Source organism: Bufo bufo, chromosome 10 (assembly GCF_905171765.1).
Source record: "Bufo bufo chromosome 10, aBufBuf1.1, whole genome shotgun sequence".
Classification (NCBI taxonomy): domain Eukaryota; kingdom Metazoa; phylum Chordata; class Amphibia; order Anura; family Bufonidae; genus Bufo; species Bufo bufo.
In genome coordinates, this window is record NC_053398.1 from 116,263,989 (window position 1) to 116,282,170 (window position 18,182).

At 49.2% G+C, this 18,182-nt stretch overlaps 1 protein-coding gene across 6 annotated transcripts in view; it reads right to left on the bottom strand.

The window, feature by feature from the left end:
• Positions 1-275: 275 nt before the first annotated feature.
• RSPRY1 (ring finger and SPRY domain containing 1) overlaps positions 276-18,182 on the bottom strand; it is a 39,153-nt gene continuing 21,246 nt past the window's right edge. For all 6 annotated transcript variants that reach the window (XM_040409325.1, XM_040409326.1, XM_040409321.1 and 3 more), the window contains 5 exons: positions 10,973-11,084; positions 8,284-8,386; positions 3,792-3,944; positions 2,249-2,353; positions 276-508 (listed from right to left, as the gene is read on the bottom strand). In XM_040409325.1, coding sequence (XP_040265259.1) covers positions 412-508; positions 2,249-2,353; positions 3,792-3,944; positions 8,284-8,386; positions 10,973-11,084 — 570 coding nt within the window. In that variant the 3' untranslated portion in view covers positions 276-411. The remainder of the gene's footprint in view (positions 509-2,248; positions 2,354-3,791; positions 3,945-8,283; positions 8,387-10,972; positions 11,085-18,182) is intronic.

Genomic DNA, 18,182 nt, shown 5'->3' on the forward strand with positions numbered 1-18,182 from the left:
TGCATAACTAGTGCAAACCCTTTTCCAAAAATAAATGGGAGCAAAGAAACGTGCCAACATAACATTTCAGGTGCCCGCTGGCGAGATTACATTACTGCGGCCACGGCTATCCAACAAGGGCATGTTTTTCCCCCAAAAGTGGATGGTCCAGTCCCACAAGTACCTTTAAGGATGAATGTAATGTACAAACAGATGCATTTACTGCCTCCTCCGCGCTCCGGTCTAGGTGAGAGCAGTGTACGGCGCTCCTCGTCATTCACACATTGCTATTTAGAAGATATGGCCATTTTCTCTCATCGGAAGCGAATACAAAAGACTTGCAAATGTTTGCTTTTAGACAGCGTCTCGTTCGTTTAAAAAAAAAAAAAAAAAAGTAGCAAAGAATATCTTCCTGCGTTTACTCCACAGTGGTCAGGAGATGTGGGAAATTTGGCGGACGCGAGTCTTTATCTCTTGTCGACACAGTGGACAAGTCTCCAGCTGAAGAGCGCACTCCATACAGAGATCACTGAGGACAGAAGACAGAATATTCATTAAATGCCCCATCCCCTATGGGCAGCTATAGATTGAAGGCACCCGGCAACCTACACATACAATTTAGAGGTAACTCAGGCTTCGCGTTTTTGAATCTGTACAGACCGCAATGATGGATGGGAATGACAGCCTGCAAATGATATCGCTTTATAAGACAATTCTGTTCACTTCAGGGATAAGCTGCGTGGTTGAGGCTACATGCACACGACCGTATGTGTTTTGCGGTCCGCAAATTGCGGATCCACAAAAACAAACAAAACAAAAAAGGATTTTTAATTTTTTTTGCGGATCCATTGTAACAGTGAATAAAACGGATAAGAATAGGACATGTTGTATTTTTTTCTGACCCATTGAAATGAATGGGTCCGCATCCTATCAGCAAAAAAAAACGAAACGGACACGGAAACAAAATGCGTTCGTGTGAATGTAGCCTAAAGGAAATAGGTCACCAAAAATGTTATCTGCCTGCTGAAAATCAGATGGTAGCCCGTTTCCTTTCTTCTAATTTCTTCTTATTTTCTGATTACAGATTTCTTCATTCCATTTCCTCAACTTGATCATTGGGGATGGGGGGCGGCCATCCAGCTGTTCTGAGCAGCATTTAGGAAGCATTAAGAAAATTGCTTTACGGCAGCCGCATGGGCCATAGACACAATATTCAGGAGAGGACCCTATTGACTTCTATGGGAGAGGTTTTTTTAGAAGAATAGATGAGCTTTGACAGTCACCTATGAATGGAGGATCCTGTCTTATCTATACACTGGGGTGATATCATTACAGGCAGGATTAAAATGAGTAAAAGTCATCTGTACAAACCATGACATGGTGGCAACTATTAGACATAGTGGCCAGTGCGAAAACTGCAGGATTTTATCTTTTTTTGTTTAAATACATGGAAAATAAAAAACATCAAAATTCGTTAAAAATAAAAATGATTAAACAGCAGGTCATGATCTGACGACACATTCCCTTTAATGTGCCACCAGTGAGACAGATGCAGCCGCCCTCCACTCAGAGTTCAGGGGTGATGAGATCTGCTTGCTTGGATTCCAAATTCTGCTGTGAGAAAGAGCCCAAGGCACAGGCCACAAGCCTTTTTCAGGTCAGTCGTTTGGATCAGTGTTTTTTTTTTTTGCCAAAACTATGAGAAGTGCACATTTTTCAATTATGCTTTCTCCATTTGATCCATTATTGGGTCACAAATATCCGGACGTGGCCATAGGAGGAAAGCACTGGAAGGGTAGGTTCACAAGGATTTTTTGAGACCGGTTATTTGGTCAAAGCCAGAAGTGGATTTGAAAATAAAAAAGGAAGGACTTGTACTTCTTCTTACTGGATCCACTACTGGCTTTGGCTGGAAAATCTGCTTCAAAACCTCCTCCAAAACACTCAGAACCTACCCTGAGTCAGCAGGTCTCCTCCAACAAGTAACAGCCATTCTAGCTCCACTTCCAATACCTAAATGCCACTCTACCTTTAGGCCTCAGGTGGCCACAGGGTATGTTTCCATGGGACGGGTCCTTGCGGTTCCGCTGGAGCAATATTCACACAAAATAGTTGGATTTCCTTGTGAAAATGCTGCAGATTTTACCCTTTGCATTGCAAAGCGTCAGGCATGTCTGGCAGCAGCTTCATGCTCAGCCGAGCCGAGCATGCATGTTTACTGGGTGTGTCGGAAGTGACATCGTGGTCTTTTATAGGCAAAGCAACTGACCTGTGTCCACAAGGCTTCAGTTCTGTGTCTGCCACCTCATCACAGCACAGCGTACAACAGTTCTCCTGAATGCTGACTTGTTTCAACAGTGCTAAGCGCCTGTGCCTGCAGAAGAAGGAGAGAATCATTTATGGTGACCATAGATTACACATACTGTCCGCAGGGCCCGGCCTGTCCTAACAGTAGATGTCAGGGGAAAGAGGAATGCCGGATTCCAACTTGCCCATTATTTCCCATTGAATATAACATGTGCGCTCGGACTAGGAATTTTTTTTATAAAATAGCTGCTGGCTGAAATGCCCCCCAATAAGCCTGGGCCCCTCACACACACAATGTACTTACCTGGCTCCCCAGCACCTGCAACGCTGCTTCTCCCCGTGCGCGGATGAAAACATGGCAGGTGGTGACAGGGACAAGCCTCCCTAGCATCATGGGTTACGCTAGGGAGGCTCGTCCCCGTCGCCACCTGCCATTGGCTGCCTGTGCCCCCACCACCACAGGATGTTTCCATCCGTGCACAGGGAGAAGCAGCCGCAGCCGTGCGAGCTTCAGAAGAGACGCGGGTGCCAGGTAAGTACATTGTGTGTGGGGGGCTGCATTTCAGGGGTCGGATATCCCCTTTAAGGCCTTTTATAAGCCTATGCTGTACCTTCACATGCCCCTAGTGAATGCTCACTGGATGGGGGGGGTCGACATCAAAAACACAAAATGCTGAATTAGAGGCATCTCTTCTAGGTAGAATATGGTGCATCATGGGAACTACAGCAAGAGTCCCTACTGCACGACTACCATGAGGCCCTTCTGCCAGAGTCAAACAGAGTTCACATCTGCATTGAAGTCTCGGTTACAAAATCCACCTTAGGCCTCCTGCACGCGACTGTATGGCTTTTTCAGTATTTTGCGGTCCGTTTTTCACAGATCCGTTTTTTTTTGTTTCAGTAGGGTTTCTGCTTCCGTTCCACCTTTCCGTTTGTGATGCGTTTTTTGCGGATCGGAAACGGAAGCATACAATAATGTTTAAACAGTAAGTACATAAAAAAATTGGGCTGGGCATAAGATTCTCAATAGATGGTTCCGCAAAAACGGAACCGATATGGAAGACATACGAATGCATTCCGCTTATTTTTATTTATTTTTTTGCAGACCCACCGACTTGAATGGAGCCAGGGATAGTTATTTGCGGGCAATAATAGGACATGTTGGAACGGAACGCAAATACGGAAGGCATACGGTGTACCTTCCTTTTTTTTGCCGATCCATTGAAATGAATGGGTCCATATACAGAACGCAAAAAAAAAAAAGAGTTTGTGCGCAGGAGGCTTTATAGTGCAGCATTATTTTTTCAGATGACATAACGGGCGCCATGACAGGAACTGACAGTCAATCAGGTGCCGTTGATGTCTGTGATATGACAGATCAAGGTCTTCATCATTTTACGTTTTCTGCTCCTATGAAAGAACGGAAAACCTGAAACAACCACGCAGATGTGATCTCGGGCTTGGAAAAAACATCATCTAACACCATTTTTAGATGCAGGAATTACCTTGGCAGAATGACCTTTTCTTCAGGGGCCAAAACGGCGTATTCGTTAAAAGTGCTAAATTTATTTGCAGGTGGATATTTAAAGGGCTTGGCTCCAAAATTAAACTCGCACTGCTGATAAGACATGAAACTTGCTGCAGCAAAAAACCCAGACCTAAGGAGAAAAAGTACAAAAGGCTCAGTTTTATTACACAGAACTTCATAAAATGGATTGTGCCAACCACTGTGTAGACTGTGCACTGGGTGTGTGGCATGCTGGGAAATAAAGTTATGATAATGCAGGTTCTCCTTGATCTTGGCATAAATACCATTCTGTAGAAATCCTGTTAAAGAGGAATTCCCACTATTTATGGCATTAACACAACATATGCCATGGATGTCTAATGTGTAGGAGACCCTACCTGTCAGCAGAACAAGGTGGCTGCATATAGAAAGAAGCTAAGTGGACATATGCTTTTGCCCACCCTCATTCTCCCAACAGGTGGTGGTCTCTAAGGTGCTTTAAAGGGCTGTTCACCTCCGGGGATCTTTCAGGCAGACAACCCCCCCAGCGTGGCTGGACCTGAGGAGGGAATCATACTTGCCTGATCTTAGTCTCTGCAGATCTCAAGTCTTTCCGCGTCATCATCCAGTGGTAGACATTGGATGCAGAAGCAATATAATGGACATCAAACCAGGGAGAACAGAGATCTGCATCTGGGATCAGGTCAGTAGGATTTTCTGCACAGGTCCAGCCACTCAACGATCGGAGGGGGGTCTGCCAAAAGGCCTCCAGAGGTGAACAACCCCTTTAAAAGAAGCCCTCCAGCAATATTCTAGCAGTGTCATCCATACCGTTTGAACCATTTCATCATGGGCAGCTGTGTTAGGTGATCCCAGTCTGACCACCATTCCAGACCTGGTCAGTCTCTCCTGTGTGGATGACTTCCTGTGAAGTACATCACATCTGCAGTGTGAGGGGGCAGAAGATCTAGCTCACTGATCCATTACTGGCTGACTGCCCGGGACGTAGAGCACGTACAGTGTGATTGGGACTCTGCCCCCTCTGCAAAGCCAGAAGCATGATGGGAAATGTAGGCTGCATCATATCCAAATGGAAAAAAGGAAGGAATGAAGGAGGCAGACAACTCTTCAACTAAACCAGTTATACACAATAACAGCCTATGCAGCACTATACAGGAAAATAAAAAATAATGCTGGAGTGCTACTTTACATGGGGATATCCCTTTAACACCCAAGTTACATGGACATTTATGCCTCTGCATGACCCGGTATACCACTGAATGCATCCATTTATAGCCCAGGCCCTACTGTCATGTGCCATCGTCTGTTCTACGTATAGAAACAGATGCACAATACCAAAACTGACAGTTTCTTTCCTTGTGAGGAAGAAAACTGTCGAGATGCACAGTCAGAAAGGAGGGAGCGGACTCTCAAAGCAAAATGGAAATGTATAAAATGCAAGAGGCATTAAAACTAGATTTTTGTACTTACCGTAAAATCTGTTTCTCTTCCCTTGATTGGGGGACACAGGCCTTGACCATGGGTATAGCCTGTTTCCGCTAGGAAGCGGACACTAAGCACAAAGTGTAAGCTCCTCCACTTCAGCTATACCCTTCCTACAGGGACTAAGCTAAATCAGTTAGTGCAAAAGCAGTAGGAGAAGCAACAGAAAAAAAATAAAAATAAAATAACACTATGTATAAACCCAGAACCACACAGGCCCAAAAAGGCCCCTAAATAAAAGAATGGGTTGGAGACGTGTCCCCCCCTAATGAACGGAAGAGAAACAGATTTTACGGTAAGTACAAAAATCTAGTTTTCTCATCTGTCTCATTGGGGGACACAGGCCTTGACCATGGGACGTTACAAAGCAGTCCCCAAGGGTGGGCGTAACGAGAAACCCTCCTGCCAATCAGAGAACTGCCGTCTGCAAAACTCTACGCCCCAGAGAAGCGTCAGAAGACGCAAAAGGTGTGCAATCTATAAAACTTGGAAAAAGTATGCAAAGACGACCAGGTAGCTGCCTTGCACACCTGAAGGGCCGAAGCCCCGTGATGCACCACCCAAGAGGCCCCCACTGCCCGAGCTGAATGAGCAGTCACCCGGAAGGGTGGGGCCCGGCCATTAACGCGGTAAGCTTCCACAATGGCCAAACGAATCCATCGGGAAATGGAAGCCTTCAACGCCGCCAGCCCTCGTCTCGGCCCCTCTGGAATCACGAACAGGGAATCCGTCCGCCGGAAAGATGACGTCTGGGACAGAGACTCGAACGGCTCGTACCAAATCCAGGGTATGGAGCGACTGCTCCCGAGGATGAGACGGGTCCGGACAAAATTAGTGTAGAATAATCTCCTCATTTAGATGGAATGCAGACACCACCTTCGGCAGGAAGGACTGAACAGGGCGAAGGACCACCTTATCCTGATGGAGGATCAGGAACGGCGACCGACATGAGAGAGCCGCTAGTTCCGACACCCTATGGATGGACGTGATTGACACCAAAAACGCCACATTGTAAGACAGGAAGCAAAGTGACACCTGCTGCAAGGGCTCAAACGGAGACGACTGGAGAGAGTTGAGCACTAGATTAAGATCTTAAGGATGCAACGGAGGACGGAAAAGGGGAGCAGCATGCGCCAACCCTTGCAGAAACGTCCGAACTGCCGAAAGTGAAGCCAAATTCCTCTGAAAAAGAAAGGAGTGAGCAGACACTTGCCCTTTGAGGGAGCTGAGAGCCAGCCCCAAAGTCCATGCCCGACTGCAGGAAAGTCGAGAGTCAAGGCAGCTGATGCCGCTCGCACCAACGAAAGTAGGACTTCCAGGTCCTGTGGTAGATTCTGGAAGATGGCGGATTCCTGGCCTGAAACATGGTCTGTACCACTGCATCCGAAATGCCCCATGCCTTCAGTATGGCGGTTTTAATAGCCATGCCATTAAATATAGCGACCCTAAATTCGGCTGGAAGATCGGCCCCTGCGACAGAAGGTCCTCACGAAGAGGAAGACACCAGGGTTTGTCAGTAAGAAGGGCGACTAGAGAGATATTCCGGAGGAGGCGCGATATGAGAGGAAGAAGCTGAAAAGTGAACCGACTCCACGGAATCACCAGCGCATCGCACGCCAGGGCCATGGGGTCCCTGGACCACGCGACGAAGTCCTCGACCTGGTTGTTGAAGCTGGAGGCCATGAGATCCACATCTGGCCGACCCCACCGCTCCCAGATGGCTCGAAAGACCTGCGGGTGAAGAGCCCACTCGCCGGGATCGAGACGCGATCCAGTTGACAGCGGGGACGTGAACTGCCGGAACATGTTTCTCCGCCCAGCTGAGAATCAGCGCTGTCTCCATGGCTGCCATGCTCTTCCGGTTCTACCATAGGCTGGGCAGCAAGAACCATCGGGTCCGGGGCCGAGCCACTTGATGGTGGAGCCGCACACGCAAAGCAGAGGGAGTTTTACTGAGGGAATGAAAATTTTGCATGGCACGACGCACAGGCAAAATGACGCACCGAAGGGACCGCCTGCTTTGGGACCTGTGCTCAGTCATAATGACAACCCTGGTGCCTAAATAAAGAAGAGGGGAAGGTTAGGCCCTGTAAGAAGCATGTCGGCACTGGAAAACGAACGCCCCCAGACAGTGCAGGTACATGTTACAGGGCGACAGCACCGCCACCCTGCATACCTCCCCCCCTCTAGCAGAGACCTCCTGGAGGGGCCCAGCCTCGTAGAGACCAGGAACTTGGGGAGGGGAGAGTATTGGAAGGGGGAGCACTTTGGGGACAATTTCCTTTCCTCCTCTTTTTTTTTTTTTTTTAAATACTCACCTGTCCGGCATCTTCTGCCCCCCGACCCCCACCCCCCTGGCACCAGCCGGATCACCACCTTCGGTGTGCGGCCCCTTGAGGAGGGACACTACTCCGGAACAGGGGGGCTTGTGGTGGTGATCCGAACGCTGGCAGGAAACAGAGGCTTTATAGGAACCTCTGATCCTCCTTTGCTTCTGGAGAACAGAAAGGAGCAGGGGGTTTGTGGGGACCCCCTGGTCTCCCGTCTCTTGGGTGGGAGTGCAGGCAGTTTTAAGAACCTGCTAGAAAAAAAAAAAAATTATGAAAAAAGAACAGAAATCAGCAGACCTGAGGGTATGAGCTCACACTTTGTGTGCTTAGTGTCCGCCTCCGAGCGGCAACAGCTATACCCATGGTCAAGCCTGTATCCCCCAATGATACGGAGGGAAAAATGGGGTTCAAGTGGCAGTAAGTCACCAGGAGGGGTCACTCACTGCTCCGTACTCGGCGATACATGCCATTCCATTAGATCTACTTGATTCCTTTCTGACTGTGGTATGCATTGTTTAGGGCTGCTGCAAACCCAATACAGCACATAAAAAGCCAAATTCATGGCTACTAAAACAGAACGTGGCATTTTGTGGAGCACGTGAAGCGCACGGATACAGAGAAAACTATGGTAATTGCCTAGGAGACAAAATCACTTACGTGGCGGAAGAGAAAACTTGCTTCTCGGGTGGAAGTTGGTTCCCGTTAAGAGAAAAGATCATCAACTTTTTATGTAAATCCAGTAAAAAGCCGACGGTGTCTCCTGCAAAACAAACATGTGGCACTTTCAGAAGAAGTTTTTTTTTTTTTTTAATGAAGAAACTTTTATTCACCCATCATGTGGTGCAGCGACGCTTCAGCTCAGCAATAGAGCCTCTCAGGCAAAGGACAAAGTGCTCACTTTATATATCATAGTCAATCACATACAGGATTATTCATTAATTATTCAATGAATGAAAGGAAAATAGATATACAATAAAAAATAAAAATATATAGGGAGATAAAAAATGTGAACATGATTGAAACAAATGTGAACCCTCGCCTCTACTCCTGTGTAGTGGGTGGTTTATTTAGGACGAATATTTATAATATTCGTGGTGATCTTTTTTTATTTTTTTCCTTCTTTTTTATAGATGATATGTTGAAGATTGATGAGAGGAGGAGGAATATGAATTATGAACACACTTGCCAGATGTCTTCTAGAATGTTAGTTATCTGATCTGCAGCAGTCCCCGGGTTGTGCTATCAATATAGGTTAGATCACCTGTTTTCTATAATAAACAGAGGAGACCCCCCCCCTACCCTCATGGGTTATTTTTTGGCGTGGTAGATTCACGAGGTGGACCTATGGCAGTTCCTCAGTTGTGTCCCAGATGGGATGCACTCCCGTGTGCCTGTGGATCCCTTTCGCCATAGACCCCTTTTTGGACTCTATGAGTCGAGGTATTTGTACTGGTGGTTCTACCAGTGATCAAAATGGCGTAGTGCGCTATTGTTAACCAGATTGCACTTGCGCCAGTATACCTTTATTGTTTGCCTCTTTCAATATGGCTACCGTAGCTTCGGAACGCTTGTGCGCATACTCTGATTGCCGCATCATGTAGCGGCGCCACGGCAACTAGGGGCAGAACCCGGGCATGCGCAGTGGTGATCTCTACACGCCGAGTATGTGCACCGAGTCGCTGTACATATGGTTAGTAGAGATGAGCGAACTTCTGTTTTAAGTTCGGCGTCTAAAGTTCGGCTTCCGGTTAGCGGTGAATCCCGATATGGATTCCGAATTCCGTTGTGGACCGTGGTAGCGGAATCAATAATGGCCGATTATTGATTCCGCTACCACGGACCACAACGGAATTCGGAATCCATATCGGGATCCTCCGCTAACCGGAAGCCGAACTTTAGACGCCGAACTTAAAACAGAAGTTCGCTCATCTCTAATGGTTAGTGTATTTCTAATCCTCCCCCACCTTAATTTAACATATCATGATCATTGCACTTGTATGAATTGGTTTTAATCTCCAGTTATATGAAATAATTTTTAGCCTACTTGGCATTCCGATTATTTCACTTTTTTATGAGTATTTGTAATCACATTTGTTTCAATCGTGTTCACTATTTTTATCTCGCTATGTATTTTTAATGTATTTTCCTTTCAGTCGTTGAATAATTAATGATTAATCATGGATGTGATTGACCAGGATATATAAACTGAGCACTTTGTCCTCAAACTTTGCTTGAGAAAGGCTCCATTGTTGAGCTAAAAGTTACTTTATTTTTTTCTATTTATATTTTGGGTAATTGCTTCTCCCCCTTGGGCTTGGCACCTGTTGTTACTGTCTTTTTGTCAGTGCTGCCTTAAATGGTTGCATCACGAGAGCAAAAATAAGCGGAGACTGGATATATGTTCAAACATTTATATTTAATGTGTATATAATAGTCAATCATTTCCGTGTACATTAAAGGGGTTGGACACTCCTAGCGTCATCCGCGATGCTAGGGAGGCTCGTCCCCGTCGCGGCCTGCTATTGGATGCCCTCTCCATCGCCAGATGTTTTGATCCGCGTGACGTGCGGGGATCAGAAGCGACGGGGGTGAAGTATAAATATATAGGCTATCAATATTAGATCAGCAGGGGTCTGACACACGGCTGTATTAAAGAGGACCTTTCATGGGTCCAGACATTATGAAATTAGTAGCAGGTTATGTAGGGCACAGTCCGTGGATGTAAGATCGCTTACTATTTTTTCTCGGTGCCGCTCCATTCGCCCGCTGTGCCCCCGTTCCCTTCTTCCGCCTGGTATGCTAATGAATAGCATCGGTACAGGGAGGAGGAGACTGCCCCGTTTCTCAATGGGCGTCTCCTTCTCCCTGGCTGTAGCGGGGTCCAATCACAAAGGAGAGCGTCACAGCCAGGGAGAAGGTGAGCTTTTTTTCCCTCCCTGGCTGTGACGCTCTCCGCTGTGAGACCGATGCTAGTCATTAGCATACCAGGCGGGAGAAGGGAACGGGGGCACAGCGGGCGAATGGAGCGGCACCAAGAAAAAAAAATAGTAAGCAATCTTACATCCACGGACTGTGCCCTACATAACCTGCTACTTATTTCATAATGTCTGGACCCATGAAAAGGTCCTCTTTAAGGGAAGGCGCGCACAGTGCACATGCGCCATCTCCCTTCTCAATTCCTGCTCGCCATAGACAAAGCAGCAGTGAACAGGAAAAGAGACCGCACGTGCACACTGCCTCACTGGTGGGGGTGTCGGACCCCGACGATCGGATATATATGACCCATCCTGAGGATAGGTCATCAATATTAAAAGACTTGTTATATTAAAGGTCTCAGGGTACCTACCTTCTTTCCAGCAAGGATGTTGGTGAGGTTTACTTTTCGCATTATACCAGATCAGCTGCCTGCAGCCATCATACGCACACGAATACTCATCATCCCCAATGCCGTATCCTTCCTGCACATGAAACAGAGCGACTGTCATCTAGCTGGCTATGCTGCGGTCTGGCAGCCCCCTCCTTGATCGCCAAGATGGCTTGCACTGAATAAGGAATTGCCCAGCTGGGGGGGGGGGGGGACAACCATTTTAACTCCTTAATGACCAGGCCTGTTTTGGACCTTAAAGGGGGTTGTCTGAGTGTTTAAAGAGGACCTTGTGTATCTGGACTTCTCCAAAGCATTTGACACTGTACCACATAAAAGGTTAGTATATAAAATGAGAATGCTCGGACTGGGAGAAAACGTCTGTAAGTGGCTAAGTAACTGTCTCAGTGATAGAAAACAGAGGGTGGTTATTAATGGTACACACTCAGATTGGGTCACTGTCACTAGTGGGGTACCTCAGGGATCAGTATTGGGCCCTATTCTCTTCAATGTATTTATTAATGATCTTGTAGAAGGCTTGCACAGTAAAATATCAATTTTCGCAGCTGACACTAAACTGTGTAAAGTAATTAACACTGAAGAGGACAGTATACTGTATATATATATATATATATATATATATATATATATATATATATATATATACACACACTGCAGAGGACAGTATACTACTACAGAGGGATCTGGATAGATTGGAGGCTTGGGCAGATAAGTGGCAGATGAGGTTTAACACTGACAAATGTAAGGTTATGCACATGGGAAGGAATAATGCAAGTCACCCATACATACTAAATGGTAAAACACTGGGTAACACTGACATGGAAAAATAATTTTAATAAACAGCAAACTAAGCTGCAAAAACCAGTGTCAGGCAGCTGCTGCCAAGGCCAATAAGATAATGGGTTGCATCAGAAGGGGCACAGATGCCCGTGATAAGAACATAGTCCTACCACTTTACAAATCGCTAGTCAGACCACACATGGAGTACTGTGTACAGTTCTGGGCTCCTGTAAACAAGGCAGACATAGCAGAGCTGGAGAGGGTCCAGAGGAGGGCAACTAAAGTAATAACTGGAATGGGGCAACTACAGTACCCTGAAAGATTATCAAAATTAGGGTTATTCACTTTAGAAAAAAAGACGACTGAGGGGAGATCTAATTACTATGTATAAATATATCAGGGGTCAGTACAGAGATCTCTCCCATCATCTATTTATCCCCAGGACTGTGACGAGAAGACATCCTCTGTGTCTGGAGGAAAGAAGGTTTGTACACAAACATAGAAGAAGATTCTTTACGGTAAGAGCAGTGAGACTATGGAGCTCTCTGCCTGAGGAGGTGGTGATGGTGAGTACAATAAAGGAATTCAAGAGGGGCCTGGATGTATTTCTGGAGTGTAATAATATTACAGGCTATAGCTACTAGAGAGGGGTCGTTGATCCAGGGAGTTATTCTGATTGCCTGATTGGAGTCAGGAAGGAATTTTTTATTCCCCTAAAGTGAGGAAAAATTGGCTTCTACCTCACAGGTTTTTTTTGCCTTCCTCTGGATCAACTTGCAGGATGACAGGCCGAACTGGATGGACAAAGGTCTTTTTTCGGCCTTATGTACTATGTTACCTTTCACCTGTCCTGACCTGCCTGTTTGATAGCTTCATGCATTCCCCATGTAATAACAATTTTGGAGCATCTAGTCTTATGTCTCTATGTTAAGCCATTCCTTTGTTATTTCTACTAGAAGTTATGACTGAATTGCTAGCAGTCTGCTGTAAGGGTGCAGAGGGGGGTAACCAGTTGAGGGGGTGTCCCTGCACAGTCTCACTCAGACTTCTAGGAGAAATAAAGAAATGGCACAACATAGAGGCATAAGAATAGATGCTCCAGAATTGTTATTACATGGGGAATTCATGAAGCTATTAAAAAACAGTCCGGAGTGGTAACAGATCGTCATTAAAGGGGGTTGTCTCATCTGACACAATGGGGGCATATCGCTAGGGTATGCCCCTATTGTCCGATAGATGCGGGTCCCAGCAGTGGGATCCGCACCCATCTCCTGAACGGAGCCACGGAAAGTGGTAGAGGCTGCACTGCGCATGCGCCTCCACCCTCCATTCATTTCTATGGGGCTGCCGAAAATAGCCGAGCACTGACTTGGCTATTTCTGTCAGGCCCATAGAAGTGAAAGGGATCGGTGGTCGGTCATGGACGGTGCGCTCCCTTTCACTTCTATGGGGAGAGCGCTTGGTGGTGGTCAGACCGGAGTCCTCCAGCCACCACGTTGGCCCGCTCCATTCTCCATATAGGTGCGGGTTTCCAGCAGTGGGACCCGTACCTATCAGACAATGGGGGCATATCCTAGTGATGAGCCCCCATTGTCTCAGATGAGACAACCCCTTTAATACAGATTACCTATCCTCAAAACAGGTCAACAGTATGTGATTGGTGGAGGTCCAAAATCCAGCCCCCCAGCTGTTTGAAGAGGCTGCAGCGCTCCAGTGAGCACCATGGCCTCCTAGCAGCTTACCAAGCACAGTGCTGTACATTGTATACCAGCTGTGCTTGGCACCGAGCCACCCTGAGGTCCATGAAGTCACTGGTCTATGAAGAGTCTCTTCAGACAGCCAATTGGCGGGGGTGCTGGGAACTGGACCTCCACCGATCACGTACTGGTGACCTATCCTGAGGAGAAGTCATTTTATTATTCATTGTTGCACTTCAACAGCCATACTCTCTCAATTTTCTATTGACAATTACTTAGGGGCTTGCTTTTTTTTTTTTGTAGGAGAACTAGATTTTTTTAAATGTAACCAATTTGGCATACATAACATATAGATTTAACTTTTTAAACTATTCCGGGGATTATTTGTGTTTCACTTTTTTTGCCATTCACCCTGCGGCACAAATAACATGTTACAGCTATTATATGGGTTGGGTTATGGCAAAACCAAATGTGTGAAAGTTGTGTTTGTGTCATTTTTTAAAAATTTTTTTTTTATTGTGCAAAATGAGAAACAAAGTTAAAAAAAAGGAGACTTTTGTATTACTTACCAGTAAAGTCTCTTTCTCGCTCTTCCTTGGGGGACACAGGAAACCATGGGTATAGCTCTGCTCTCTAGGAGGCGTGACACTAAGTGAAAGCTGTAAGCCCCTCCTCCATCAGCTATACCCTTCAGCCTGGAGAAGAGACTGCCAGTTGCGTGTCCAAGTAGTGAAAGATAACCACCAACCGGAAAAAGAACTGTCGAGCCCCAACGGGGGCAACCAAGCCGGAACCACAACTGTAACCCAAATGAAGGGCGGGTGCTGTGTCCCCCAAGGAAGAGCGAGAAAGAGACTTTACTGGTAAGTAATACAAAAGTCTCCTTTTCTCGCCCATATTCCTTGGGGGACACAGGAAACCATGGGACGTTCCAGAGCAGTCCCAGAAGGGAGGGACCAGAACAAACTCAACCAACACCAGAGGCATCAATCAACTGCCGCCTGCAACACCAGACGGCCTAAAGCAGCGTCAGCCGACGCATGAGTATGCACCCTGTAGAACTTGGTGAAGGTGTGCAAGGAGGACCAAGTGGCCGCCTTGCAAATCTGCTCCGTAGAAGCCCGATTCCTCTGAGCCCAGGAAGCCCCGACCGCTCTAGTGGAGTGAGCGGTAACACCAAGGGGCGGAACCTTGGCCTTGGCGAGATAAGCCTCAGTAACAGCCATCTTGACAAAACGGGCGATAGCCACTTTGGATGCCGCCATCCCTCTGCGCGACCCTTCCGGGACCACAAAGAGCGAGTCAGTATGCCTGAAAGAGCTGGTTACTTCCAGGTAAATCTTGAGCGCCCTGACAACGTCCAGGCGATGAAGCTTCCTCTCCCGCGGGTGGGAAGGGGAAGGACACAAAGAGGGGAGAACGATGTCCTCGTTCAGATGAAAGGCGGAGACCACCTTAGGAAGGAAGGAAGGGACCGGACGAAGAACCACCTTGTCCTGGTGGAACACTAGGAAAGGTTCCAGACAGGAGAGTGCAGCCAATTCGGACACCCTCCGAAGAGAGGTGACGGCTACAAGGAAAATAACCTTGCAGGACAGAAGTCGCAAGGAAACCGTCCGCAGAGGCTCGAAAGGGGAAGCCTGGAGCGCTGAGAGAACCAGGTTCAGGTCCCAGGGCGGTACCAGAGGACGGTACGGGGGAACCGCGTGAGCCACGCCCTGAAGGAAGGTCTTGACAGGACCAAGGTGGGCCAGTGGGCGCTGAAACAAAATGGACAGCGCAGACACCTGACCCTTCAAAGAACTAAGGCCCAGCCCTTGGGCCAGTCCGCTCTGCAGGAAGGACAAAACGGTGGGGAGAGAAAAGCGGAGCGGAGGAATCCCCAGATCGGCACAGAACCCCAAAAAGGTCCTCCAGGTCCTATAATAGATCCTAGAAGAGGACGGCTTACGGGCGCGGATCATGGTGCGGACGACGTCCGCAGAAAAACCCCTACGCGTCAGGACGGTGGTCTCAACAACCACGCCGTCAAACGTAGGGACCCTAAACGCGGGTGGAAGATCGGTCCCTGAGAGAGAAGATCTTCCCTGGCGGGCAGCGGCCAGGGCGCGTCTGCCAGGAGCAGCATGAGGTCGGCATACCAAGACCGGCGGGGCCAGTCCGGAGCGACCAGAATCACCGAGACGCCTTCCGCCGCTATCTTCCGAAGGACCTTGGGCAGGAGAGGGATGGGAGGGAATATGTATGGGCGCGCGAAGCCTCGCCAAGGAAGAACGAGGGCGTCGGCTCCGCAAGCTCCCGGATCCCTGGCCCTGGACAGATAGGCGGGGACCTTGTGATTGAATTTTGAGGCCATGAGGTCCACGTCCGGTATGCCCCAACGAAGGCAAATGGCCTCGAATACCTCCGGGTGAAGAGACCACTCGCCGGGGTCGACGGTGGTGCGACTGAGGAAGTCCGCCGCCCAATTGTCCACCCCTGGAATAAAAATTGCAGATAGGGCCGGGACGTGGGCTTCCGCCCAACGGAGAATGCTGGTGACCTCCCGCATTGCTGCAGCGCTGCGAGTGCCCCCCTGGTGGTTTATGTACGCCACAGCCGTGGCGTTGTCCGATTGTACACGAACAGGATGACCCTTCAGCAGATGAGTCCAGTGTCGTAGAGACAGAAGGGCCGCTCTCAGCTCCAGGACATTGATCGAGAGTTTGGACTCCGATGGAGACCAAATACCCTGGACGGATCGGGGAGGAAACACGCCTCCCCAGCCCAAGAGACTGGCATCGGTTGTAACCACCAACCAGTTGAGTGGCAGAAAGGACCTGCCCAGAAGAGGGGACTGTAACCACCAGCGGAGAGATGACCGCACTGGAGGCGATAGACGGAAGGGATGATCCAGAGACTCCGGCGATTTGTCCCAGGAGGAGATGATCGCCCGTTGGAGAGGGCGGGAGTGAAACTGCGCAAATGGGATCGCCTCGAAGCAGGCAACCATCTGCCCCAAGACCCGCATGCAGAAGCGGAAGGACGGTCGACGGTGGAGAAGGAGACCCTGAACCGCCCCACGGAGGGTCAGACGTTTTTCCGAGGGAAGACGTACCTCCGCCGCTCCTGTGTCTAAAAGCATTCCCAGGAAGACTAGCTGTCTGGAGGGGGGAAGGGAGGACTTGGGGAAGTTGATGACCCAACCGAACCTCGCCAGAGTCTCTAGAGTGAGATCCACGCTGGCAACCGCTTGAGAAAGGGACGGAGCCTTGATGAGGATATCGTCCAAGTACGGTAGCAGAAAAACACCCCTGGAACGGAGTAAGGCCAAAACCGGGGCCAGGACCTTGGTGAACACCCGGGGGGCAGTTGCCAGCCCAAAGGGAAGGGCGACAAACTGGAAGTGGAGGTCCCCCACGGCGAATCGGAGGAAGCGATGGTGACACCGGGCTACCGGAACATGGAGGTAGGCATCCTGTATATCGATGGAAGACATGAAATCTCCCTGCTCCAGGGAAGCCACCGCGGAACGGAGGGACTCCATCCGAAAGCGTCGAAGGAGGAGAAAACGGTTGAGCTTTTTGAGGTCCAAAATGGGCCGCACCGAACCTCCCTTCTTGGGAACTACAAAGAGGTTCGAGTAGAACCCTTGGAACCTTTCCTCTAGAGGAACGGGGATAATCACCCCCCTGTCCAGTAAGGCTTGAACGGCCGCGGAGAACGCAGCCGCGCTTTTCGGGTCCCGCGGCGGGCGGGAGCGAAAGAACCGATCTGGAGGGAAGGATGCAAATTCGATTTTGTATCCGGAGGACACAATTTCGAGGGCCCAGGCGTCGGAGACGTCCCTGAAAAGGAGGAGCCGGCCCCCCACCCGGGTGGGTGGGGGCGCGCCTTCAGGCAGAGGACTGCTTTGCTGCGGGTGTGCGGGCAGCCTGCGGCTTGCGCCAGGAGGGCTGGGCCCGAAAAAACGGCTTCCTACGCTTGTCCTGGGGAGGAGCCGAAGCGGCAGCTGTGGTGGGGGCCCCAGAGGCCCTGCGGGAGGACCTAAAACGAGACGCACCAGGGCGTCCGCGGGGGGCGCCCCTTGCTTGGGGTTGAGGAAGATGGGTGCTTTTACCACCCGTGGCCTCCGAAATAAGTTCGTCTAGGCGGACCCCGAAAAGGCGGGAACCCGCAAACGGTAGCCCCGCCAAGGAACGTTTGGAGGCAGCGTCCGCTTTCCAAACCTTCAGCCAGAGCTCCCTCCTGACGGAAACTGCCAGGGCGGAGGAGCGTGCAATAAGGGCTCCCGCATCAAGGGAGGCCTCACAAACAAAATTCCCGGCCCGAATAATAAGCTGGGCCAAGGAACGTAGGTCCTGGATGGGGACGTCCGAGTCCAACTCCTGTTCCAGCTGCGCACCCCAAGCAGAGATTGCTTTCCCTGCCCAAGCAGAGGCAAAAACCGGTCTGAGAGCAGAACCGGAGGCAGCAAAAATGCCCTTGGAAAGGGTCTCCATGCGACGGTCCTCCGCTGACTGAAGAGAGGACCCGTCGGGAACAGGGATGGCCGTGTTCTTTGACACCGGGCCACAGGGGGGTCCACCTTGGGTGGGGAAGACCATGTGGCCACGACATCGGCTGGAAAGGGATAGCAAATGTCCAGCTTCTTGGGGCTGACAAAACGGGCGTCCGGGCGAGCCCAAGCCTTAGACACCACAGAGGAGAAATCA